The sequence below is a fragment of the Thermobia domestica genome, chromosome 12, assembly GCF_964235325.1.
Source record: "Thermobia domestica chromosome 12, izTheDome1.hap1.1, whole genome shotgun sequence".
NCBI lineage: Eukaryota > Metazoa > Arthropoda > Insecta > Zygentoma > Lepismatidae > Thermobia > Thermobia domestica.
Genome location: NC_137465.1, coordinates 203,434,399 through 203,460,998, shown reverse-complemented (window position 1 = coordinate 203,460,998; position 26,600 = coordinate 203,434,399). Strand labels below are relative to the sequence as shown.

At 36.7% G+C, this 26,600-nt stretch overlaps 1 protein-coding gene across 1 annotated transcript in view; it reads left to right on the top strand.

Moving 5' to 3' along the window:
• Nucleotides 1–26,600, top strand: part of LOC145666948 (retinol dehydrogenase 12-like) — a 64,436-nt gene that overhangs the window by 23,190 nt on the left and 14,646 nt on the right. Inside the window, exons 2-6 of the mRNA XM_081734567.1 lie at nt 4,235–4,422; nt 5,270–5,362; nt 12,555–12,788; nt 16,399–16,578; nt 18,329–18,435. Of these exons, the coding sequence (XP_081590693.1) occupies nt 4,263–4,422; nt 5,270–5,362; nt 12,555–12,788; nt 16,399–16,578; nt 18,329–18,435 (774 nt within the window). The 5' untranslated portion in view covers nt 4,235–4,262. The remainder of the gene's footprint in view (nt 1–4,234; nt 4,423–5,269; nt 5,363–12,554; nt 12,789–16,398; nt 16,579–18,328; nt 18,436–26,600) is intronic.

Genomic DNA, 26,600 nt, shown 5'->3' with positions numbered 1-26,600 from the left:
TTGAGAGCACTACACTCACAGTGATGCAACGTTTCTCTTGTAGCGTCCCTCGCAATTTCTCTTCTGGAAAGGTGCGAGCAGTCATGGCATCCACCGTGCTGACACTTACTGAAGATGCAGCTGGCTGTGAATGGTATTCCAGGTAGATCCATAACTCATAGCTATTGCACACATAATATTTTCAATGGTTATCCTCCTGTCTTCCATTATAATCTTAACTTTCTCCGTTAAGGCGGCATCATCAGTGAAAGGTGGTCTTCCAGATCTAGAGGCGTCAGCGGTGGTCATGTGTCCAGTTTGGAATTGCCGTTTTCACTTGGATACTATCTCATAGAATGGGCCATAGATTATTTTCGTTCTCTTCGTGAATCTCCTTTGCTGATTTCCCCAAGATTGTCAATCACGCACCTTTAAGTAATTAACTTGAAAAAAAGAAGAAATAAAGAGTTGTTTTAACGAGTCCAGAATTTGCATGGTTAATATATACGAAGACTTAACTATAAAATGCATGTCCGAGGGAGTTCGAAGTTCGTCGCCTTCAAAATTCACCGTTCTTCTACTCGACGTCCTTTGGTCACACGACGTACGTTGTACCGCTGTAAGAGACAAACATCTCGTATCATACAAACATTATTTTCTTGCTTTACCTCCATTTTAGATAGGATTAAACTCATGCTGCCATTTGGTGTCAGCTCGAATACACAATGAAAACTTCCTGAGTTTGCTGTTATTTTCATATATCTCATCTTTGTAAGTGAAATACTTTTGAAAAAATAGCCTTTCGAAAACAAATGAGTAATGTAATTCATAGTAGCCCTGTACAAAGAATGCATATTTCAAAGATTAGAATGTCCTTGTTATGCCTAAATAGAGATGCGGATGTACACTCATGTCCAAAATGATTGTCGCATATCTATAACAGTCTTGTTGTGCGAATATAATTGGATAATGATATCGCAGGGTACTTTTAACACTCTTCGTATGTGTATAATCGGCAGAGACATGTGTGTGGTAAATTTCATGTCAAAAGAGCTGTAAATAAGAACAATATAACGAAAAAAAACTTTTCTTGTCCATGTAGCAACATTTTCTATACTCATTGTAATTTTCGTATTTATAATTTTTTTCTATGAAATTTACCACAAATATACATTTCCCGATTATACCTAGATACATATAGTAACAGTATTAAAAATACCTGCAAAATCATTATCAAATTATATTTGCACAACAAGACTTTATAGATATGCGACAAAAATTTTGAACATGAGTGTACTTGCAGTAATCTAAGTTGAAGGTCCATATCCAACTTCTCTTTAAAAACGTTATTTTAAAACAGAAACACAAAAGCAGAAGTGGCCTTAGATGAATCGTAATCTAAATTACATAATTTTAATCTACATGAAGCCCGCAGAAAATCGACACCCACAGGTCACTTCCAGTTTAGAGATCTCAATTTCTGAAGGATATATAAAACAGGAGTTCTAAATTTTTAACGTCTTCTACTTTTTGGTCTTTAGTAATGGCGTCCCTACATTCTGGAAGAACGTCATTTACAGTTGGATTTATGTAGATTAAGATTGTATAATTTGGATTATGGTTCACTTAAGGTCATTTTCGGCTTTGAAGTTTCTGTTTTAAAATTACGCAATCGTAATTTTTGAAATTAGCCTTTCAGTAAAGCACCCTTATTTTTAGGGGCTGGAAGAAAATTCGAGAAACCTCCCTGGACAATCACATTAAAGTCCCGAGTTTAAATTTGGTTCAAATACGTTGAATGTATGACCTGTAGGCGGGCGAACAGACGGACAGATTCCGAAAAATCACTCTTTTGTTTTGCATGGAACATGAAACGTGTAAATCCGTTGATTTTTTTTTTTTTTTTTTTTTTTTTTTTTTTTTTTTTTTTTTTACGATTACCGTACTTTGTTTTCATTTTGTCGTTAAAAAGTAAAAAGAGAGACATTATATTGATAAACACATTTGTGGAGCAACCTTCCTCCCCCAAACAAAATTTTGGAGAATTTTGGCCCAAGTCCGGCTCGGCCCAATAAATTTTAAAAATTCTTGACGCAAACCCGGCCCGGTCCTATTATATAAACAAGTCACCGCTAAGCAACATCAACTGTAAATATTGCATTTTTTTGTAACACCTTTCACTCTACCTGCGTGCATACAGACTTTATTTGGCTTTATTTCAATTATCGTTTAACAAAAGCCAATAATTAATAATTGCAAATAACCGGGCTGATCTAAGGAGAAAGCAGTGTCGGCCCTTGAGGGTCTCTACAGAAAAGTCCTTCAAGATTTTGGTTATGTACTCCGTATTGTAAAAACTATCAACTCTAGTAAAATCTAAAAAGAACTCTATTACTAAAGGTGAATGATTATGAAGAATTGGGGAATGAAAATGTGGGAGGAAATGAGAGAACTTCCAAATAACATGATGTTGTCCAGCACAATCTGCCATAGCCTGAGATGGATTCAGGCGTCCCTCACACCAGACGTGGTTGGTGGTTAGGTTACATGAGACAGAACCTTCCGTTTAAAATCGAATCTCAAACTGTTTGTTGAGTTTGTATTCGAGGCAAGTAAAAAGTGCCCACTTCCGTTAGCCACTCCACTACGAATGACATTGATTTTAATATCTTCAATTGGATACGTAGGTAATTTGTACAAGAGACAGGGAGGAGGAGAAATTACCTAAAACATCTTAACGTTTCTCCGATAGTTGCGTACGTATTTTTGATTCTACCTAAATAATAGACATTTTACATTATATTTTAAGTTAATGAAGTTTAGAAGGTTCCAATCATTTATCTGTGATTCTCTTAAGCCCTATGTCTTTTGCTGGAGATGTAATGACATCAGAGCTAATCTAGAGATTTCAGCACCTGGGGTAAAGTAGAAAGGGATTGACATGTTGAAAATGAATGCAGAAGACGAGAAACGGTGAACCGCCCATTGTACGATATATAATTGGAACCATCAGGAGTGATTAGTGGCGCTAGCGTAAGGGCCAAGGGCCAATTGCCCCAAACAGGAAACAAGCACGTACGCACCTCAGATACGTTGTTGAAACTGTACGCCATTGACGTCCTTACAGAAATACATCTGCGAAGTAAGGAGTTTCTGGTATGAGCAAACACATCTGGTGAGTCCCCGATTGCCCCTGCAGCTGCAATTACACGAACAAGGAGATCCTCCTTAGTTGACATCGGGGTCTCATACACCAATAGTTTCATTTCTCCGCACAGAAATAAATCCAGCGGTGTGAGGTTGGTGATCGAGGTGGCCACGATACATGTTCACTTCTGTCAATCCAACATTCACCAAATACATTGGCAAGAAAGTCCCTAGCTCCTTGATCAAAATGAGCGGGGACCCCATCATGTTGAAACCACATGTTACATCGAGTTTTCGGTGGTATGTTCGCTAAGAGTTCCGGCAGCACATCACGTAGAAACACACGATACATCAGCCTACACAAACGATGGGGCAACATGCAAGCTTCTAGCAACTGGTCACCTACTATGCCACACTACATGTTCACGCTGAACCTACGTTGATGATGTTGCACAACGACGGCGTATGGATTTTCTACAACTCAGACATGGCTGTTGTGCGAATTGAACACATTGTTGTGTGGATCGTAACTGCCAGGCAGCCGGGCCTCGGCAACTACCGTCGATGTCAAGGTCTACAGCGAGAGAGGAATTCATACCCCAAGAGACATATTCAGCATATGTACGACCAACAACAGTTCAGGTTGGTGCTCGTACTGTTAGTACTCTTTGTTTTGATCACATTGTATAACATGTTCAAGATGTCTTATAGGTCTTATGCTGGAATCAATACTACCTACTATCTCTTTTTTCATAAGCACCAACATTCAATCAGCTCCATGAATTCCTACTGCGTGTTCTTCAATCCTACTGCGTTTCCGCCATCACCATCCATAGACCTTTGGTTTTCAACTCATGATTGAAAACTCAATACCTCTTGTATTGTTACATATAAACAATTCTCGAAACAAGTATTTGAAATAGCTAAGTAAACATTTGCATTAGACATACAGTAGAAGCTTACAGCAGGACCTACTTCGAAGACGAGACCTACAGTTAGACAGAAAATTTTTATTTATTATGGGCTAAAATTTGTTATTGCAATTTCATGTTTGTCGAATAGAATATTAACTTTGTTGATTCTTCATATTGCTTGTTTCATTTTGCAGCGAGACTGCTGATATTGAAACAGAGACCATGTTGACACTTACGACACTGCAACGATTTCCTGTGTATGTTCTCTTGTATTTTTGGTGTGGTGTGGTGGAGCTGTTCAAGTCAAGTTGTTACAGAGTGAAGTACTTCAACGACAAACGGATGGATGGAAAGACAGCTCTCATCACAGGAGGCTCTGCAGGTAGGAAATAGTCTTATCTCTGTATTTTATATATATAAAAAAGAGAGTACGAGTACGCTTTACATTTAGGGGAAGTTGAGTTTGTCTCATCTGGAAATGCATCAGTTTCTGTTAGATTAACTTCTGTTATTAAAATGTTGTGTCGCTTTGTGTTGTCGGCAACTCTACTCTAGAGGAAGAGCTGTATACTTGGCCGGACCATGGAACAGCCGACACAAGACGCAATACGGGCAAAAGATTATGAATAATGGATCAAAGGCTGGCAGCACATACTCACCCAATCATATGCTAGACAAAGCTTCCTTGGACACTATGATTGAAGCACACGCAGTCAATGCACTCTCTCCACATCATCTCCTCCCTCGGCTTGACTAGCGTGTTTTCTGGTCAATGTGCGGTTAACCTTAGCAGAGCAAGTTTAGTTGCCTTTATCCTTAAGATTTTCCAAGGGATCCAGTTATTTCAGAGGCTTTGAGATACCTAGACCGACTTGAAACAATAGAACGACTAGAAAGAAATCCGTTTCCTAATAAATTGAACCCGGATTACATTACTAACTTTTGCACCGCGGTGTTGAATATCAAAATAGAAAAAAAATCAAAGTATAGAATTATTTTTTCTACTCTAAACATAGTACACTAATTTATGATATAGTAACAGTACTGTACTTGTCTTCAGTGTCATAAATTATTATCTTTCTTATCAAATTTTCAATATAAGCAGAAATGTTTGCAATTATTTCGCTCAATAATATCAGTAATTGGGTAGCCTCATATGGCAACTCACGTGAAATAAGATCTCTGTGTATTGCTCATAGGAGTATTTATTTGTTTGTTTTTATTTTCAGGCTTAGGGAAGGAGACGGCGCTGGACTTGGCAAAGAGAGGAGCCAGGGTTATCATCGCCTGTCGTAACATGGAGAAAGGGAAAAGAGCTCAAGGTAAGAATATATTATTAAAAGACCTACTTACTTTATACAGGCAGATAGAGGCTCTAGTGTACTCCGCCACTGATTTGTGTGAAAAAAAACAAAGGTTTGATTCCAGCTCGCGCCGTGTGGACTTTGTGGTGGACAAACACCGTGCTCGTGGGTTTTCTCGGGGTTCTCCCGTTTCCTCCCACTTTCTTCATTCCACCATTTCACTCATTTCTCATTATCACCGTCTCCTTTAGCCTAACCGGCATAAGCGTGGGACGTAAAACTAAAAGATTTCATTTCATTTTTATGTGGAAAAAATATTCTTATATTTTGTTGGAAATGAACGAGATTTACTGAGATTCTTCCAAGTCTCTTATTTTTTGAAAATTTAGTTCTGTTATATATAACTTAAATATTTACAAATGAAATTAGATTTAAATAACATTAAATGTATGAATAACAAATTGATCTTAACAAACCTCTTTGTGCTCTTTCATATTCCTTTATGTTCTTCGTATGATTGGTAGGCGAAATTTTGTTTGCTTACTTTCGCTTTTTACAAGGTATTCAGTTTCACCTCCATTACTGCTTTTTTCTCATTTTGACGCCATTCAACGTTTTCTCTTCCCTAGCTCCGCTCCCTATGTTCCATAGCAACTTAAATGTTGATCCATTCCTTTTCATACTCAATCAGATGAAGTATGTTTGAATCGGATTTTCCATGTAGTCAACCATATAGACCGTTACTTGTCACATAAAGATACCTCAGTTATTATTATTATTATTATTATTATTATTATTATTATTATTATTATTATTATTATTATTATTATTATTATTATTATTTTGCATTGTTGAAAGACGAATGGATTTAACCACTTCTTGCTTTAAAAAATTCAAGTCTTTTGTCGGAAAAGTTTTCAGAAGCTGTTAAAATTACATTAAACTGTACGAACTGTTAGTCTACTATTAGACTAATAGTAGGTCTAAACTGTCATTAAGGAAAATCTATTTAATATAATAGCATTTGTGTAGTTGCAAACTTCTATGAATGTCAGATGAATTCAAGTTAGCCTCCCTCAAAAAAATTAGGTCTGCTCCTCTGTCTTCGTGTTCTACCTTAGTGCCTGACGCATATTCACAGTCAGTAACACTGGTAAAAATAATATGTTTGCAGGCATGTTAAAATCCTAACAAAATTGGTGGGTAGGCGCCAAGAAAATAAGAATGTAAAAGGCATTATACTACTATTTCCACGAGAGAACGAGATATTGAAGTATTGTGTCGATGTAATCCCGTATTTTTCATCTGTAGGGTGGCAGGAAAACAAGAAAATTTTAATTGACGTAAAATGCACTAACCAACACAGGAAAGAATACATTTAATGATTCAGGTGCATGTAGAGAGTATACCATTAACAATGACATTAGCCATGGCACTTACATGTTACTTTATTTCTTAAAGATGACATCGGAAAAATCAATACACATTATGGGAGTATGTTTCGGAAATTCGCTGGAATCCTCAGTGTATCACGTCTTGAGGAACTCCAGTGATTTCAGTTCAACGATGTTTGCAGGACGTGTATTATACTCTTTGCTTTCGAAATGTTCCCATAGATTCACCACAAAGAGACATCGCACACACTGACTTCAGGGGATCTCGGAGGCCATAGAAAGTCACCGTTCTTATCAAATGCTTTCAAAGCGAACACATATTCCCACAACTTAAATTCTCCATTATTACTAAATGGCAAAGTCTTTTAAATGTTATCTTACCGATCCCAAACAAATATCGGCTATACAGTGTTGCTAATTCTAATCCAAATTTCCCGTTTCCCTGTGCCACTTTATACATAAAAAAAAAAAAATGTGTTAGACTGTCGTGAAATCAACCTAATTAAGCAAAGTTGATGTGACGTTAAGAAACCATTTTCCCAAGATTCTTTTTTTTTTTTTTTTTTTTAAAGGTAAACTAAGTAAGTTAATAAATGAAAAGTTAATATATTTGAAGTTCTGTTTGAACACATTCTATAGAACTTCTACACACTCTGTTTTAATATATCTTTATCTTTTCTCCTTTTATTTCGGTTCCTTTTTTTTTTTCGAAGAATTTAGCAACTATGAAAACATTCACAGCTGGGAAATTTCTGAATTCAGTTTTACAAATCCCGTCATCCGTAATTGTATGAAAATAGCTTTTTTCTTTCTGTCTTGCACGCATAGATATACGTCGTTTTTGCTTGACACTTCTGATGTGCATCAATAAAATTTCCTTTTTCTTTTCCGGAGACAATTCTGACTGTATTACTTTCCCTGATATCTCCAAAGATTGAAATGTATTTGAATAAATATTTTAAGGAACAATTATATCAATGTTTTATTAACTTTGGGACTTAAATCTGCTTTTCGTAGGAAATCAACATTGTTTGTCTAGAATAATTGTTCTTATTGATAGTCTGCATCTTAAAGTTTATCAAAGAAACTAGCAAATAAGTTATTTTCATCCGTTTGAACCAGAGCAACAATAAAACGTGTTTGAGTGTTTCTTCTAATATATTTAGTACATCCTTAAACAAGGAATGTGTGTTTCAGTTAGGTGTGTGTATGTGTCACAGATTTTTCATTCTATGCTGCACGGTTAATTCTTAAACAACTTTAACCCCTGTCTCCTACGTAATTTGCTTCTAGACATATAGTTACTTCGTAGGAAATGCAATTATTGGTGTTGTTTTTTCTCTGTTTCCGCTCACGTTGTTTGTATGTTGTTAAATTTAAATTTATCTGGCTGGGGTGGGAAGGCCTCTGCGTTGTAAGTACAGATGCTGGCGATGTTCTTTCTTCTATATTTCTTGGCTGTATCTTCTGGGTTCGGAACAGGCCCGTAGCCAGCCCAAAAATTTAGGGGGGCCCGGCAAAAGTTAGGGGGGCCCGATCCAACAATATTATAGTTCATCACTGTATTATAGTTCATTTGCAAGTCTACCGTGAAAATTTTAGGGGGCCAACAAAAATTTAGAGGGTCCAGCCCCCTAGATGCCCTGGATACGGGCCTGATTCGGAAAAGATGTAACCAGTCCTCTACTTGTTGACCAGGAACTCTGCTGATATTTTTCCCCCGTGATTTTCAGAGTTATAACTATCAGACGCCTTTTATGCGAGTGAGTTAATTGTGGCTGGATCAAATCTTGAATTTATCAGTCCAATTTTTCAACAGGACAGTACTTGATTTTTCGTGAATGCCTGTTTTGATTAAATGACCCTGATTCTTGTCAACTTCAATTATCTTCGACATGAAATACTCGAGTTCGATTCCCGGTGGTTACTCTATAGCCCTATTTCACGTTACGTTGTCGGTTCACGTCTCGTATAGCCTCGGTGCTGTTGGGGACAGAGATGTGCGTCTACGCGTAAAAAGCGATAGTTTACGTTTACGTGTCAACTATGCGTAGACAATGTAAACAACGTAGACTATGTAGAATATGTCAACAACACGTAATTTGATATGGCATCGTGGACAATAAAGGAGCTTTATTTTGTCGTTACCTTGCGAAATTGCGTACAAAATAAAATGCATAGACAAGCGAATAGTAACTTTCGAATACTTAGTTTCGTCTTGATGAAGGAAAATGAAAAATATTATGCATTTTGTAAAATATGCAAGAAAAAATTGGCAAACACAGCATATTCAAGACTGAAAGCTCACAGGCGAGAATTAGTTTTGTAAATTTAATTATAAAAGCAGTGCTCGAAGTGGAAAATCTAAGGAAGTGGTATGTGCAGAGCAGAGTAAACATACAGATTAGATAATTCCCTCAACTTTTTATATGTTACTCGTTTCCCTAATCTTTCTCTGTACGCATATTTGCGGATCCCAAACGTTTCAGATATCCTCTGATCTGATTAGTCGATACAGATACGATATCACAAGACATGATCTGCATGTAGCACAAAGTAAACGGCGATTGGTGTCGGCTCTGGTAGCCGAGTGGGCTAGTGCAACATGCTAGTAAAGAAAATGTTTTGGCGTGGGTTCAAATCCTGCCTACGGACAGTTTTTTTACTACTTTTAAAAATTTTTATAACCCTTCTTTCGTTAAAATAAGATTAGAAATGATATTCAAAAAGTGATTTAACCATCATTTTTTTTAAAATTTTCATTAAACTTCTTTCATTAAAATAAGTTTGCCCTTGTACTATATAGATCCACAGCAAATGTACTAGTTGTAGTAGTACGTTACCCTTGTACTATATAGATCCACAGCTAATGTAATAGTAGTTGTAGTAGTAGTAGTAGTAGTAGGAACGGGTTAGAAGCCCCGCAGGGGTTGTTTGGGCTCTGTTCTCGACATCAAATTGGCAAGAATCCTGTTGGCGAGGGTTCGAATCCTGCCTACGGACAGTTTTTTTTTTTACTACTTTTAAAAATGTTTATAACACTTCTTTCGTTAAAATAAGATTAAAAATAATATTCAAAAAGTGATTTAAAAACGATCATTGTTTTAAAATTTTCATTAAACTTCTTTCATTAAATAAGTTTGCCCTTGTACTATATAGATCCACAGCAAATGTACTAGTTGTAGTAGTACGTTTGCCCTTGTACTATATAGATCCACAGCTAATGTAGTAGTAGTAGTAGGAACGGGTTAGAAGCCCCGCAGGGGTTGTTTGGATTATGTTCTCGACATCAAATTGGCAAGAATGCTGAAACGTTTGGGATCGGCAAAAATGCTCGCTGCACCGAAGCAAATCAACTGAATGAGGAAATATGAACAAACGAGCAACGAAATTGTTCCTTACATTTGATAGTGGTTGTCTACATAGTCTACACGGGAAAAGGTGTAATGTAGATTACGTATAGATTACAGTAGACAATCGCGTAGACGTAAAATTATAGTTTACGGCACATCACTGGTTGGGGACGATAAACTCCAGGATCAACCAACGTGAGTTGAGTTATATCCTAATCTATTTTATCATCGAGGAATGTGTGTTGCTATTTAGATAATATGGCTAATTTGATGATCAAGTCTTTCGTCGTTAGAGCCATGATATATTTTGTATCAATTTCTGTATGAGAGATGGTTCATGCTTTTCAATAATTGTAGAATTTCAGTAGTGGTGGTCCAGATGCCGCTGTACTCTGTGAAAGTCCAGCTTTTTAGCTTAGGTTTCTGCAGTTCTCTTACTTTGCTGGCAATGTGGAGTGAGTTGATCTGACAGAGATTTGTGATGCAGAATTAGCAGGAATGCTGGGTGTTAGTTCTGTTTTTCTCGATGTTTTTTGTTTTTCCTTTCTCTGTTGCAATATATCCTTTGTAGTTGACTGGATGATCAGTTTTGTAGTTCACGCAACAGCCTGGCTGGCCCTGAATCCTGCTTCAAGAATTTCTGGTGAGATCCTGCTCTGGGCATTTAAAACTACTTGCAAATGTGCTGCAAGTGGCCTATTCGCTGACATCCGAAGCACTGCAAGTATTCTCTGGTACATCCCAGATAGCATAAATGACTTGCAACAAACTTGCAGCACATTTGCAATTCAAGTCTGGCCAACTTGCAGCAGATTTGCGATGCAAGTCTGCAAGTTTGATGCAAGTTTAATGCAAACTTCCTAGTTGACGCTCTTCAAACTTGCAGCACGCCTGCAGTATAAGTGTATGGTAAGTTTGCAAAGCAAGTTTATGCAAGGGGTTTACTTGCACAGCAAGCCTATTGCAAGTTTCCACTTGCACTGCAAGTATACAGCAAGTCGGCAGCAAGTTAGTGCAGGTTTGACGCAAGTCTCTGCAAGGATACTGCAAGTCTATAGCAAGTTTGTAGAAGTCTTCTGCAAGTGTATACTTGCATTGCAAGCCTACAGCAGGTCTTCAGCAAGTGAGTATAGTAAGTCTTTTGCAGGTATGTACTTGCATTGCATAGCATGCCTTTTACAAACCGAACATTTACTGTATACAAACAATCACACAGTATATTTTTCTCAACAACTTTGTTAAACAATATACGTTTAAAATATAAATTATCTCTACATACTGGATACTTACGTAATTATCTTAATTATCCACTTGTTTTAATACTTCACACATTTCGCACCTACTACAAATGGCGGCCTGGCGGGGAGATTTCTAAGATTAGACTTTTGTGCCACCTGTTGTGTGAAACTAGAACTGACACAGTTGCTACAAAGTTGTAACAAGCCTCCGAGGCAAGTAAAATCTAGCAAGTGAAAATCAAATTACGACATTTGAAGATAACCCTTCAAAACGCCTGCAGCAGGTTTACAGTGCACGGAAAGTCTAGCAAGTTAAAATAAAATATAGTGAAAGACTTGTTGCAAACCAACATGCCATTAGGGATATAGCTCGACAGAGGTGCTTTAATCGAAGATGTAGGCCTATCTTACATCATAGACCTGTGCTATGGTTGTCACATTTACGTTTAATGATTTGTAATTTCCCCCCGTAAACATTAACTTGGTAAGGACGATTTCTCAAATTCCATCTTACACTCTAAAGGTTTGAACTTTATATTAGTGTCAATCTTTTAAATTGTATCAGGCGCAGAAGTTGTAAATCAAAGACCACATGCTTAATCATTCACAGAACATTGAAAGTAATAATAGTACAGTAACATTGAATAATTACTTTTAAAGATTGATATCCTTAGGCAGAAAGGATAATTGTTGTAGTCTCGTAGTGCTTGTATGATTGAAGAAATCAAATGATGCTCTGAGCATCTGTGAAAAAAAATCATACAATTTATTTGGGGTAAGTAGATAGCATAAAACCATTCACAGAAAAACATGTTATATGATCATATTTACACATATGAAAATTCTCAGCTATGCTACTTTTACATTTATTTCACTTATGCAGCTGATTTTCAAGCAAAATGACCCGTTTACATTAGTTTTACATCACTTTCAAATATTTAAGATTTCGGAAGTGACTTCGACATAACTGTGAATGCAATCCAATAGGGATAAAGTTTCAAGTGGTGTCTTTAGGAACATTTATTGGGCATTAAAGATAAAAGTGATTCTAGGTTCTTCACTTTATTCATTTCATTTATTTGTCTTCACAGCTAAATCTTTCGTTGAGATCACATAAACCCTTTACTTTTGTTGTGTGCAAGGCCTTTCATTTCTAGAATAAAATTAATGCAGCTAAATGTGACTTCTGTGAACCTTAACGAAGAATGATGTTACTCTATTTCAGATGAAATAATAACGAAAACCGGAAACAAAAACGTGGTAGTGAAGCAGCTGGACGTGAGTTCGATATCAAGTGTACGACGTTTTGCTGAAGACTTTTTAAAAACAGAGAGCAGGTTGGATGTTCTAGTCAACAATGCAGGAACAACTTACATTTCCCGAATCACAAAAGATGGACTTCCAATAACTATGGCCACCAACTACCACGGACCATTCCTTCTGACGCACTTGCTTCTAGGTGGGTAACTCAGCTATTCGCTTTTCACACTATACAGTAAAAGATGAATCTTACATGAAATATTTATATCCGTATTCCAGTCAGTAGAGCATGCAAAGAAGGATTCGGGGCTTAAGAATCTCCTTGAGCAAAGAGCCTACCCGGTTGCAATGATGTGAACAGACTTTGGGAGAGATGGCTGAAATTCGGTTTAAATGCAGAAGAGACTATGTAGATTCTATATTTTAAAAGCAAACTGTCCTAAAATGGATGAAACATAGTCAAAAAAGCACAAAACATTAATATTAAAGTCAATGGAAAATCAATGGAAAACAAGTAATTTTTTCCAATTATCTCAAAATTCAAAAGAGAGAGATGGCTGAAAATCAGCTTAAACATACAACAGATTATGTAGATCCTACATTCAAAAAATAAATTGTCCTAAAATTGATGGAACATAGTCCAAAAAATCACGAAACATGGAAAAGTCAAGTCAATGGAAAATCAGTGAAAAAATGAAGTTGTCCACATATCTCTTAAACTGTAATGGCTAATAGAAAGCTTATTGCAATGACATAGTATAGAGCTTAGAAATGATGTATAGGACGTAAGGTAAATATGGATAGAACATTGTCAAAAGTCAAGTTGTTTGAGTAAAATCAATAATAATGATAAAGTATATGCATCTTCCTAGAATTACCCAGGGAGACCCACGCGGAGGTTACGTGCTTGAAATATTTCACATCTTGATTTGGAACTCAAGACTCGATTTAGCACGTTCTCCTTTAGCCTAGCCGGCATAACAGTGGGATGTAAAACTCAAACTCGATTTAGCATGCAATGCGACTTTTGACCTGATCACGTGACACAGTCTGGTGGTTATGGCAAACAGGATACGTCCTTACTATATTAAAATAAGTACATTAAAAATGACGCCTCTCGTGAAAGGAGGTTACATTCAGTGCTTGGATCCCTTTTCATAAAATTATTCGTAAATCATAGAATTGTAAATTTGTATATGAATGAAAGAATGGCCCAGCTAACACCAAACTCGAAAGGTGAGTAGAACAGTAGGGGAGACCGGGGCTGGTTGACGAACTGCATATAACTCCATTAATAAACATAATGAGCAGTTCCTGCTGTCATAAAAGAGCGACTTATGGATGCAGCTGCCACCTTCATATAGTATTTGTATCTTGTGGATTATGGCGTCTATTAGATAAAGAGTGTTTTTGCCAGTCTGAAGTATTTTTTTTCAGTTCTCCGTTACAATATCACAGAATCGTCACTACTTGGAGTACAGAGGTAAGTAGTATAGCATTAGTTAGATCTGAACTTTGTTTTATGAATATTCAAACAATAAAACGTAAATGCCAAACAATTGCTGAGTAATTACGACTTCGTTGCACAACATGGGCTTGGGGTTAGTTGGCGTATAGCATTTGGGGTTGGTTGGTAAGTGCGCCAAACAACCCCGTGTGGAACTTTATTTCATTTTACTTTTATTGTTACAAAGTTTGTTTTATTGTTATGTTATTTACAGTTCTACCAATCTTTTTCTTCAATGTTATAGAATAGCATGCACGTATTGGATTACTGTCAAAATGTAGAAATCGAGATAAGACTGTATGCCGGACTATGAATTTTCTGAATAGGCCTAATTCTCAGGATCAAGATGATTTTGTATGTGCTCTTTTGTTACAAAAATAGAGACCTAGCTATTGCTTTTTTTTCTTTGTGGAAAGTAGGAAATAAACTGTATTTCTCGATAATTCAGCTAAAACATATCTTAGTTTCTCTTAGCTACTTTGTGAACAGAGGAAAATAAACTACATTTCTTGATAGTTCAGTTATTTTAATTACATTTTGAAATAATACCAAGAATTAACCTACATCAAATCATCTTAAAACTGACGTGGTTTGATAATCTTGTAGCTTTCAATGTCATGACAACCAAGCTAGAATGAAAGAAAGAAGTTTTCATATTTCATAATGCTGATTCTTTTAAATGTTGTGAATAAAAGTTATTTCAAATTTCAAATAGCCTACTTCATTGCAATATATATATAATAGAATTTACAAAAATAAAGTTTATTTCTAATAAATCCAATTTTTGTCTGTATTTTGTTATATTTAAAAAGTATGTCAACTAGCCTCACAATATCAGCCAACCAGCCCCTTACTAGGGGTCGGTTGGTATACTCCATTTTAAAAGAAAGAAAATTTTATTTCTCGAAAACTGTAAGCAACAAAACAAAAACAAAAATTGAATTTATTAGAGGAAACATTGGTCTGTCCGTATAGTCCATTACATTGCAATACAGTGTGCCATCCGCTCATAAAAAATAAAGAATGAAAAGTTCGTCGAGCGCCTAGGCCCAGCAGCGCCCTCGAAACTCTAGAGAGATGTGACATTCGTTGATAACATTCTAAAATGTTTACCCATCTCCTGACATTTATTTTTCACATTTATCAAAATATAGCGGAAATTACAGGACAACTCTAAAATTTATTAACATAATTATTTAGATTTAGCAACTACTGGCGTATGGTGAAATACAGGGTGACTACAAAAGCAACCCATGGTTTGGAGAGGGTATAACTTTAATATTAACAACACTTTTCTGTTCAAACTTTCACAGCAGTTACATAATTTCACAAGATTTTGCTGGTGTTGATAATTGGAATTATAAACACTTGATGTTCACATCACCTGTTACGAGGGAAACATCAAAACATCCAGCAGATCCTTCAGGATTGTGAGTAGTGGAGATACGTAGACCCGGAGTTCCAGATCTTCGGGAACACATCCATGCAGCTATAAACTTCATTACAGCGATTACGCTTCACAACATGTGGTAGAAACTGGATTATAGTCTCGATGTTTCCCTCGTAACAGATGGCATGAACATCGAATGTTTATAATTCCAATCAACATCATCAAAATCATTATGAAATTATGCAACTACTGTGAAAATTTGAGCAGCATTAACGCTATACGCTTTCCAACCAGAAACTATTTTTGTGCTCACCCTGTACTTTTTTAGTCTGTGGATGTGTTCCTCATTGTCAGTGAATAGTCTACAAATCGATTGTGATGTCATAGGCTTAGATGCAAGAACAAAGACTATATCAAAAACAGTGATTAGTTCATTCAACCGCGTTTTGTAATTACCGGTATTAGAGAGTAAACTTTGGTCAATGTTTCTTTTGTTCGAAAATAAAGCAGAGGAATTCTAGTATCATTTTTGCACTTCTTTAGAATTCTTTCAAAAGTGAGGGGGCGCGGTGGCTCAGTGGTAGAGCGTTCACCTCTGGTGCTTGGGGTCCCTGGTTCGATTCCAGCTCGCGCCGTGTGGACTTTGTGGTGGACAAACACCGTGCTCGTGGGTTTTCTCGGGGTTCTCCCGCTTCCTCCGAATTTCTTCATTTCACTCATCTCTCATCATCACCGTCTCCTTTAGCCTAACTGGCATAAACGTGGGACGTAAAACTTAAAGATTTCATTTCATTTTTTTCTTTCGAAAGTGAAAAATGTAGACGAAGTGCTGAGCAGCTTTCATCGTCATAAATGTAGGGCAATAGGCATTACAATGGAGTTCTAAAATATTTTTGAACATTTCTTTTCAAGATTTGTGTAAATCGTCACCATCTTGTAGAATAATCAACGTGAGCTCAGTACTGCACACTGTTCCAAAATGGCGGGATTTGTCATCTCTGGAAGAAGATGACCATTTTGGCTCCTACCCTTTCTCCAAACTTTTCCTTAACATGTTTACTGTGGATTTGGCACGTGCTATGGAAGGAACAGGTAAGTAAAAGATTAATGGTAGGTAAAACATTTCACTCATTGATGGTGACGATGGGGCAAGGAGATACCAAAGTATATTGTAAAAGTTTTTATTGTAGTATGTTCATCTAAAAATGCAATTACACAGAACTTACTTTATACATAAAGTGATCATTTGATGAAGTCTTTAAGAGAAATCATTCCATTTTCATTTCAGTTAGTTGTTTTTCTGGACATAGTAAATATGTAAGTGGATTTAAAATAAAATGTTATATTTTAATGCACTAAAATAATATGTAAACACATATACGAGGTGCACACCAAAAGTACGTCCCGTTTTAGTCTAAAGTGCACAATTTTTGTCACTACACGAAAGAAATTAAGATGTCGGAGACCTCTATTCTTCATCTCTTATGGGGCGTTTACACTTAGTCGATTTGCGTTCGATTCAGTTGAATTGACGTCACTTTCAACTTAATCGACCGTGTAAACGGGACTTCAACTTAATCGCTTGTTGATCGAAGGCGACTAATCGACTGGCAACTGAATTAAAAGACGTTCTATTTTCTGTGGTTGAAATAATTGAACACATCCATCAATCTGATTCGGCCTAGTTGCTTCGATTTAGTGGCAAATGCAGCGAGTCGATTTAGTCGTGCGACTAAATCGACTAAGTGTAAACGCCCCATTAAGGACTGCAGGTTTTGTTTGCTAGGTGGTAGCAGTTGAGTCAAGTGCCTGAACGAATAAGATGTGTTTTTGATACTAACAGGGAACGTGGAATCTTCGAATGAAGAGCAACAGATAATAGTGAAATTTCTCACCGCAGTTGGACTTTGTGAAGCTAATCTTGATTTTTAAAACAATGGGCTTTATGCAGAGTCGTTTTGACGTCTGATTAAAGCTATACTACGGGGTTGACTAACGGATGGTTATCAAAATTGTATTCAGAGTCTCTGATTAGGACGTAGTATTTGACGAAGTTAATCACTTGTGACTAATTAATCTAAAACAGAGGATAATCTTTTACCCACGGTTTAGCGTGCGACACTTCGTATTTCGTATTTCGTATTTCATGTGTTTTCATTTTTACAAACTACGCATGCGCTGATCTACTTTTCCGTAGTTGCCACATTTATTTTTCTCGCCCGGTGCATTGGGGTTATGTAAGTTAATCATACCCAAATCATCTTCTTAGTTGTACTCAAAGTAGACTCTGAATACCAAAAAGTGCACCTTCCTTAGTAAACAGTTAGTATGCTACTAACTAGACTGTGACTAACACTCGATTAAGGAATTCGCTCTGAATACCGCCCAATAACTGCAAAAAAAAAAAAAAAGTGGAGTGAGGTTAAATTTACATTGAGGTTGCACCACCTGAGCGTGAGGTAATGTCACGTGGTATCTGTCCACTTTGCACACAATTTCATTGATAAAAAAGTGATTTACTTACGCTACGAAACATAACTCAGTGAGTATCAGCGAGTGAAGGGAGTCAAAAGCCACTCAGGGCTCGTTCTATTCCTTCTTTATCACAATGATAATACCACGTGACATTAGGTCACGCTCTAGTGGTCCAACCTCAATGTAAATCTAACCTCACCCATACAAATGTAACATATTTAGCTGCAGTATTTCTCTTTTCATCCATACAGTTGTTACACTATTTCCATAATATATACTGCCAACAATACATATCTCTACAACAGGGAACTTTATTATATCACTCACTGTTTTATTGTTTTACATAATACTGTTGTTGTTTCGGTAGGTGTAACTGTGAACGCCGTAAGCCCTGGAGGAGTCAGAACAGAAATTATGGATTGCCCGAATCTCTTAGATAGACTAATAGCACGTCTTGTCTCTCCTTTCTTTAAGGTAAGCAATATTTTTGAATGGTGTTCAGCAAATTCTGTTTTGAATGGTGTTCAGATACATTTAGGGCCCTATGCATAGTTATTCAGTGGGTTACTTAGGGGCTACGTACGGGACATATGATAATTTGCGTTGCTGAGTTCTCCCGCAGGGTCAAACAAGCCCGCAACCTCCCCGTAAGTCATGGGGATGACTAGGGGTGCTTCAACGCACCGTTTGCTAGCCCGTAGCAGTTTCTGTTGTATAAAATGCATATGCTCAGTGCTGACAAAATATTTGAGTATGTTAATGAATTTACCGAATTTGTTGAGCTGATTAAGCGATAATAAATTACATATTTTGATGGCAACGAATTATATATATATATATATATATATATATATATATATATATATATATATATATATATATATATATATATATATATATATATATATATATATAGTGACGGATCCAGGATACGATCAAGGGAGGGGCTAAACCATAATTTGCCGTTTTATCCAGTGTAAAGCTGAATTGGAGCCCATTTTATCCAGTGTAAACCTGAACGTCAAGGGCGGGCTATAGCCCCTTAGCCCTTAGCCCCCTTGGATCCGCCCTTGTACATATATATATATATATATATATATATATATATATATATATATATATATATATATACCAATTCCTGAAAGAAGATTGCAGAATATTTTACTTCCGCTTGTATAAATATTGAATACAAGATTAAAGAGTGGGCTAATAAATTCTATCTGTAAAAAAATATACAAGTGATACTTGGTGTTACAATATTGGTAGTAGATTTTAGATTAGATTGTGAATTAGTTTAAGAATTGATTTCAGGGGACCAGTGATGATTTCAAGGATCAGCCGAGGGCATTTCTCCCCGATAACCATAACATTCCCTTGGGACCACATAACCTATCGTGCTCAATGTGGATTCCCAGTATTTTCGTTACTAATATATTTCATCCGCAGTATATTGAAATTCGCCACCACTAGAAAAAAACGGGATGAGTTTGAAAAGGCTATATCCGAGATTAGGAATGGAAAGGCAACAGGAATAGATAACATACCAATTGAAGTCATTAAAAATATAGGAGACAAGGGAAAGAAAGAATTGTGGCGACTATGCAATGAAATATATGAAACAGGAGAATGGCCAAGAGACTTTCTGAAAACGATCATGATACCGATGGCTAAGAAATCGAACCCAAAGAGATGTGAGGATTATAGAACTATTAGTCTTATATCTCATGCAGCTAAAATTCTGCTCCGAATACTGAACAGAAGGTTATATGGAAGAACAAATAAAGATGTTGAGGAAGAGCAGTTCGGGTTCAGAAGAGGCAAGGGCACAAGAGATGCTATTGGATTATTAAGGGCGATCGGTGAAAGATTTATAGAAAAAGGGAAAGAGGTGTATGTTGTATTTATTGATCTAGAAAAGGCTTTCGACCACGTGAATTGGGAATTGTTGTTCGGAGTTCTAACAAAGATAGGGTTGGAATGGAAAGATAGAAGACTCATAAGAAACTTATACATGAACCAACAAGTAAGTGTTAGAATAGGGGAAGAACTGACGGAAGAGAGTGCAATTGGAAGGGGAGTTCGACAGGGATGCTGCCTCTCGCCAACACTATTTAATGTCTATCTAGAAGAGATAGTGAAAAAGAGCCTACATGATGATGATGGCATTTCGGTAGGAGGTAGAATGATTAGATGCATAAGATTTGCAGACGATATGGCCCTTGTTGCAGAATCTGAAAAGAAAATAAATAAAATGTTAGAAAAAATGAGAAGGGGCTTTGAAGAATATGGGATGAAAATAAATGTTAGAAAGACAAAAGCCATGGTGATTGGAACGAAGTGGTCCGTGTCAAATATAAAAGTAGGAGGGGAGAAAATAGAACAAGTGAATAGTTTTCGATACCTGGGTAGTGTTCTTAGTAATGACATGAAATGCGAACGTGAAATAAAAGCAAGGATAGGAATGGCGAAAGAAGCCTTTAAAAGAAAGAAAAGTCTGTTTTGTAGGACCTTGAACAAAGAGTTGAGAAAAAGACTCATAAAATGCTTCGTGTGGAGTGTTGTGCTGTATGGGGCGGAAACAGTGTTAAGAAGCATGGTTCATAATTATCCAATTATAATGCAAAACTAGGTTCTAGTGACCACCTACTACAGATTGATGCATATTTTTTGTAGTAATTTGAGCATTATTCGAGCAGACAATTATACCAAATTTTGACACATTTCTTACATTTTCAGGTTAGGTTAGACCTTTGTATTTCTTTTAGCAGAGCATTCACTAAATGAAAAGCTCCATTACTACCTGGAGATTGACTTCAGAGGGCTCAGTATAAATACAGTGTGGACGTATGGCATAAAAACTACAGTATATCAGACACGAATCAATTTGTACTATGTGGCCAAAAGCATGAATGCTATAACTGAAATGAAATGAAATCTTTAAGTTTTACGTCCCACGGTTATGCCGGTTATGCTAAAAGGAGACGGTGATAATGAGAAATGAATGAAATGGTGGAATGAAGAAAGTAGGAGCAAACGGGGAGAACCCTGAGAAAACCCACGCACACGGTGTTTGTCCACCACAAAGTTCACTTGGCGGGAGCTGGGTTTGAACCCGGGACCCCAAGCACCAGATGTGCTATAATTGAGTTAGAGTAGGAGCGCGTCAGGGGGGCCCGAGAGATAGCAAGCGGGTGCGTCATAGGGAGCAGACGCGTGAGCGATAGGGGTATACGTATATACGAGGATAGTGGAAGAGCACACTTACACATACAATACTATCATTATCACTTAAAATTCATTTTAATATGCTGCCATTGATGGTAATTACTTATATTCACACTCTCATTCCATCACGAAAAATGCAGGGCTTCACATCGTATTTTACCTAAAAATTTTCTATTTCGTAGAACCGTCTGTTCGAGTAAACTCCAAATTCGCTTACATGTATAACCACTATCACAAATTCGCTCGTTCCCTACGGACTACCTCGACTATAGATTTCCCTCTAACCCTCCAGGTTCACCTTTGCATAAATCGTAATAGAAGCAAAAAAATTGCTTGTAATGAGTAGCTTGCAAAGTTTGGTGCGTAGTTTTGAGACTTGTGGCTTTCAGTATATGTACTAGCTAAGTATGTATGTGTCATACAATTGTACGCAATTGGCTGATAACCAGGGTTTGCCCAAGTGGGCCCAGCCCGAAAAAACCCGGCGGGTTTTTTCGGGTTGGACCCACCTGAAAAAACCCACTTTAAAACCCATCTGGGTTTTTGACCTTTTTGCTAGTATATTATGGGTATAACTAAGGGGATCACATTGAAATTGATTTTTATCAGATCTTGGACTTTCCTTGGGTGAATTTAGTGATGAGCAAATGCAAGACCAAGACCGGGGTGGTCTTGGTCTTAGTCTTGAACACCCAGTCTTGGTCTTGGTCTTGCTTGCAAGAGTCTTGCAAGTCTTGCTTTTAACAAATCTTATGCTTCTCAAAGGCAAATTATACTCTGGATATAAGAGGTAATAAATTCTATAATGTGCCAACAGTAACGGAAATACAACGTTTGTTTCTAAATATAATATAGTTTACCTTCTAGTAAGTATGATAACAGTGTACAACATAGGCGACGACCTTTACTTTTTTTCAATGGATGCCCACGCTTCATTACTTATAAGACAAATCACAATGTTTCGAATCTTTTTATATTTTTTAACAGATGAAACACTCCACTGGTTCCCAAACTGGGGAGGCTACCCCTGAGACGCATAAAAGAGAATCAAGACGGAACAGATTAGTGAAATACCATGAATTGCAAAATTATTTTTACACTCTAAAGAGTCAGATATTTTCTTTTCAACCACGATTAGCTAATCTTTGTATTGAACAAATTTCTAATTGTTTTATTGATTCTAATATGTACCCTATGGGGCAGACATATGGACATTACGCAAAAGTGAGAAAAATGGAGGCTTTTAAAACATGTACATGAAAAAAAAGGAGAGAATTAACTGGGTTGAAGGGAAAACGAATGAGAAGGTATTAGAAATAGTAAAAGTAGGAGAGAAAAGAAGGATTTTAGTTGTAATTAAGAGGTGGAAAAGGAACTGGTTGGGACATTTGCTGAGGAGGAACTGTATTATGGGAGACGTGCTAGAATGTATGGTGGAAGGAAAGAGAGGAAGAGGTGAAGGAGACTTATTTGGAGGAAGATAGTAAAACAGAAAATTGCTACCGTCAAGACGAAGAGACTAGTTAATGCCACCATACATCGCAGCTTTTCAGTTCCAGCAAGTAACCTGCCAATAATGGCAGAATAGCTATGATGATGATCAGGGCCCGGATCTTGTTGACCTATAATTTTCTAAAAAGTGACCTATAAAAAGACACTAAAATTCCTGTAAAATGACCCTAAAATTCACAAAAATTGACCTTAAAATTTGCGTTTTTTTAAAACGTTTATTTCGTTAAACATTGACTATTTTAAAAATATCTATTATATTTTAATTAACGTTTCTCACTCATATTCACAAAGTTTTGTTTCAGTTAGTTGCAGTCCATTGATCATTTATGTCCACTGTTCAGTCCATTGTACGGCATTGTACATTCTGAATGCGTCAATTCACTCCCGAGTTGAAACTAGGAAGCACTCTTAAACAATAAAAGCTTGCAAGTGTAGACTATTTGAGAATAATAGATAAAAACTCTGTTCAAAATCATTGTACTCCTTCTAATCCATTTTTAGTTATTCACGTGATCACATCCTTTGTGGTCAACAACCCAAAATTATCTGTTTGGCCACCTACCAACCCCCACCTTTCGTCATCCCCCTACAGCTTTGTTTTCATTAGCTTGTTAAGAATGCAGTTTTTCCACCCCAATAATCAGGAAGCATAAAAAGAAATGATTTAACTTCATCTTTTTCACATCTGTAAATAGTGTTCAGTTTAAGATTTACTTATGTAGAAGAAAAAGAATAAAAAGGCCATAAGTGACCTAAAAGTGACCTTAAAATAGTGAAAAAAGACCTGAAACTTCAAAACGGCAAAAAGTGACCAAAAGTTGACCCTAAAAAAATATAATTTTAGAACTTAAAGTTGATGGATAACGTTTTTATTTGAACTTGGCTTGTCCTATGCGTAACAGAAAAAAGTTGACATGTCAACAAAATCCGGGCCCTGATGATGATATTTTTTAGAAATATTGGCCAAAAAAGAGAGAGAGAGAAAATTAAAATAATAATGATTATTAATCAAACGTCTTAATATTTTAGAATAATTTGAGTGAGACCTGAAAACGACCCAACTATCTTGTCTTTTGTGTAAACTCAATTTATATCAATACTTTTGACCTATATTAGAAATACAAAATAACGGCATCAAACTCCAAGTTATTTGAAGTAGTTGTACAAAATCACTCTCACTTGTGAATATGGGTTATTTATTGTTGTATAATGTTATATCGCTCAATCCTCGATGTGCCGTATACCTAAGGAGACTAAACGTTATACTGATAAACCATTATTCAACGTATAAGCAATCCGACCATGAAATCAAACTTGTGGTCACATGCGCTAAGTTTTTGTCAATGTCATGAAAATGTTATTTCGATATTAAGCACAATTCGATATGAGCACACATTAAAATTTTCCTACGTATGCTTAAGCCTCGGAGCCAAGGCCATACTCATGTAGTCGGCACCTGTGTTGTACGGAGTTACTGATGTTCAATACTACATTTCTCTATAGTTTTGGAAGAGGAACACCACGAACGTGTTTTGAAATGAAACAATATATCTAAAGCCTGTGACAAACATCTTGGCATTTCAGCTAAACGAATGAAACGCAAGCTTTGACTCGACGTTGCCTATTGCTAAGGGGTGTAGCTATGGCTAAGGAGACGAACTACAGCGCGATCAGGTGGCAGAGGATAGACGTGGATGTGTACGAAATAAACGTGGCAATACCGCTGGCTTCTCATTTGTTAGCAGCATTTAAAGGGAACTTGGAGTGCCGCCTTCAAATGCCAAGATGTTTGTCACGCCGTTTAGTTTAAAGTCCCACGATTTTGCACCGAGGCCAAGGGAGACGGTGATTATGAGAAATGAATAAAATGGTGGAATGAAGAAAGTAGGATGAAGCGGGGGAACTCGAGAAAACCCACGTGCACGGTGTTTGTCCACCAAAAAGCTGACATGGCGCAATATAGGATCGAACAAGGGACAAACGCTCTACCACTGACCCGCTGCGGCCATAAAATGTTTTAGTTTACTTTTTGCTTATCCGCTTCTTATGGACACAACTATTCTTCGTATGATTTCCCAAAATCCAATCATGGGCTGCCGTAAATGAATCAAATGATGACCAAAGTAAATCAGACACTGAAGTTCTTATACGTTGTAACAATTCATATTATGCTCCCGGTCATCTTCTAAACGCAGGAATGCATCGTAATTGAGCACCAATGATATATTTCTTTGTGTGCAACAAGCTTTGATTAGAATGACACCTGTGTAGTTTGATAACGAGTAATAACTACAGAAAACGGGAACAACCAATTCAGAAAAAAACATACCGGACCTATATACTACAGGGGCAGCTCTACTCACATAGATAGCATTGCTAGTGGGAACACATTCACTCTAGCAAAATTTTTACTGAAGCCAAAAAATTCAAGGAATGATTTTTTACCTTCCATTTTACATCTATCTAAAAAGTAAGTAGTATCAGTACTTGTGCAAGACTCTTGCGTAAGAGTCTTGGTCTTGCAGGTATGATCTTGGTCTTGCATCGGGATTCCTGGTCTTGGTCTTGGTCTTGCATGCAAGACTCTTGCAAAAACTGCAAGACCAAGACTTTTGCGCTCATCACTAGGCGAATTAGATGCTTTCATGTTAAAGTATACAAAAACATTCAACGTTATACCTATATAAAGTTCTGAATGCATTGAACGGATAAAAAAATCTTACTTTAGCTTGAGATAATTACAGAACAAATTAATGTATGGATTGTGTTTGTAGCCTACTTGAAGTAAAATATGCAATTTTATATTTTAGAAAATACTTTCCGTGAATAGTGTGCTCGCCAACTCGGCGACGCCGGGGGATGTTATCCCCCATACATTTGACAAGTTTAAGGCCAAAGGTGCCTGTACCAGCAGTAAATATGCAAATACATTTGTATTATTTCATACATTTGATGGTAACACAAGTATTCGCACGTAAAATTTTGTTTTCCAGCAACAGTAGTGTAGTTCCGTCATTACTTGCTACTCTTCAAATAAGCATTCTGTAGAATCAACACCAGCAATAGCGTAAAAAAATTCTTGTTAGATTTATGAAGCTTAATGCTCGGAGTTCCGAAGACAATGTAGCCCTACTATTTCAAGTGCTGAATTCAAACTTCCGAACTAGTGGAAGTGTCGATGTACAGTAAAGAAAGCTACATTTTCGGGGAAAACACGTCGTGAAAGAAGTACTCGGGAAATTCCCGCAACTGAATGCACAAAGCATCGGAACTGAATACTTCAACAATAAAACTATTTATTTTAAGAGCCTGCCTTACTAAAAATAATACAAAATTTACCATTTTTCTTTTGCTTGTTTATTCATCAGAGAAAGGAGATAATGAAATGCAAGTCACCACAATCATAGATAATGCTATTCTACAACAGAAAATATGAACCTGAAGAGTGTTCAGTGTTGCCATCCATAGAAATTACAGTGTTGCCAGAAAAACAATTTCCCTAAAATCTAAGTTAAGGTAGCGAGTAGAGGAACAAACTCAACTGCATTTGGTTACGTATCATATTGTTTTGGTTTCCTGTAAACTACTTTTTAAATAATAGTTGTATTTAGTTTGTAATAAACAAAATAGTTTTAACATACAGTTATTAAAACTAAATAATAATGTTAATTGAAAAGTAGTTCACAAGAAACCAAAACAACATGATACGTAATCAAATGCAGTTGAGTTCATTCCTCGACTCTTTGTCTTAACTTAGATTTTAGGGAAATTGTTTTTCTGGCAACACTGTAATTTCTATGGATTGCAACACTGAACATTCTTCAAATTCATATTTTCTGTTGTAGAATAGCATTATCTATGATTGTGGTGACTTGCATTTCATTATCTTCTTTCACTGATGA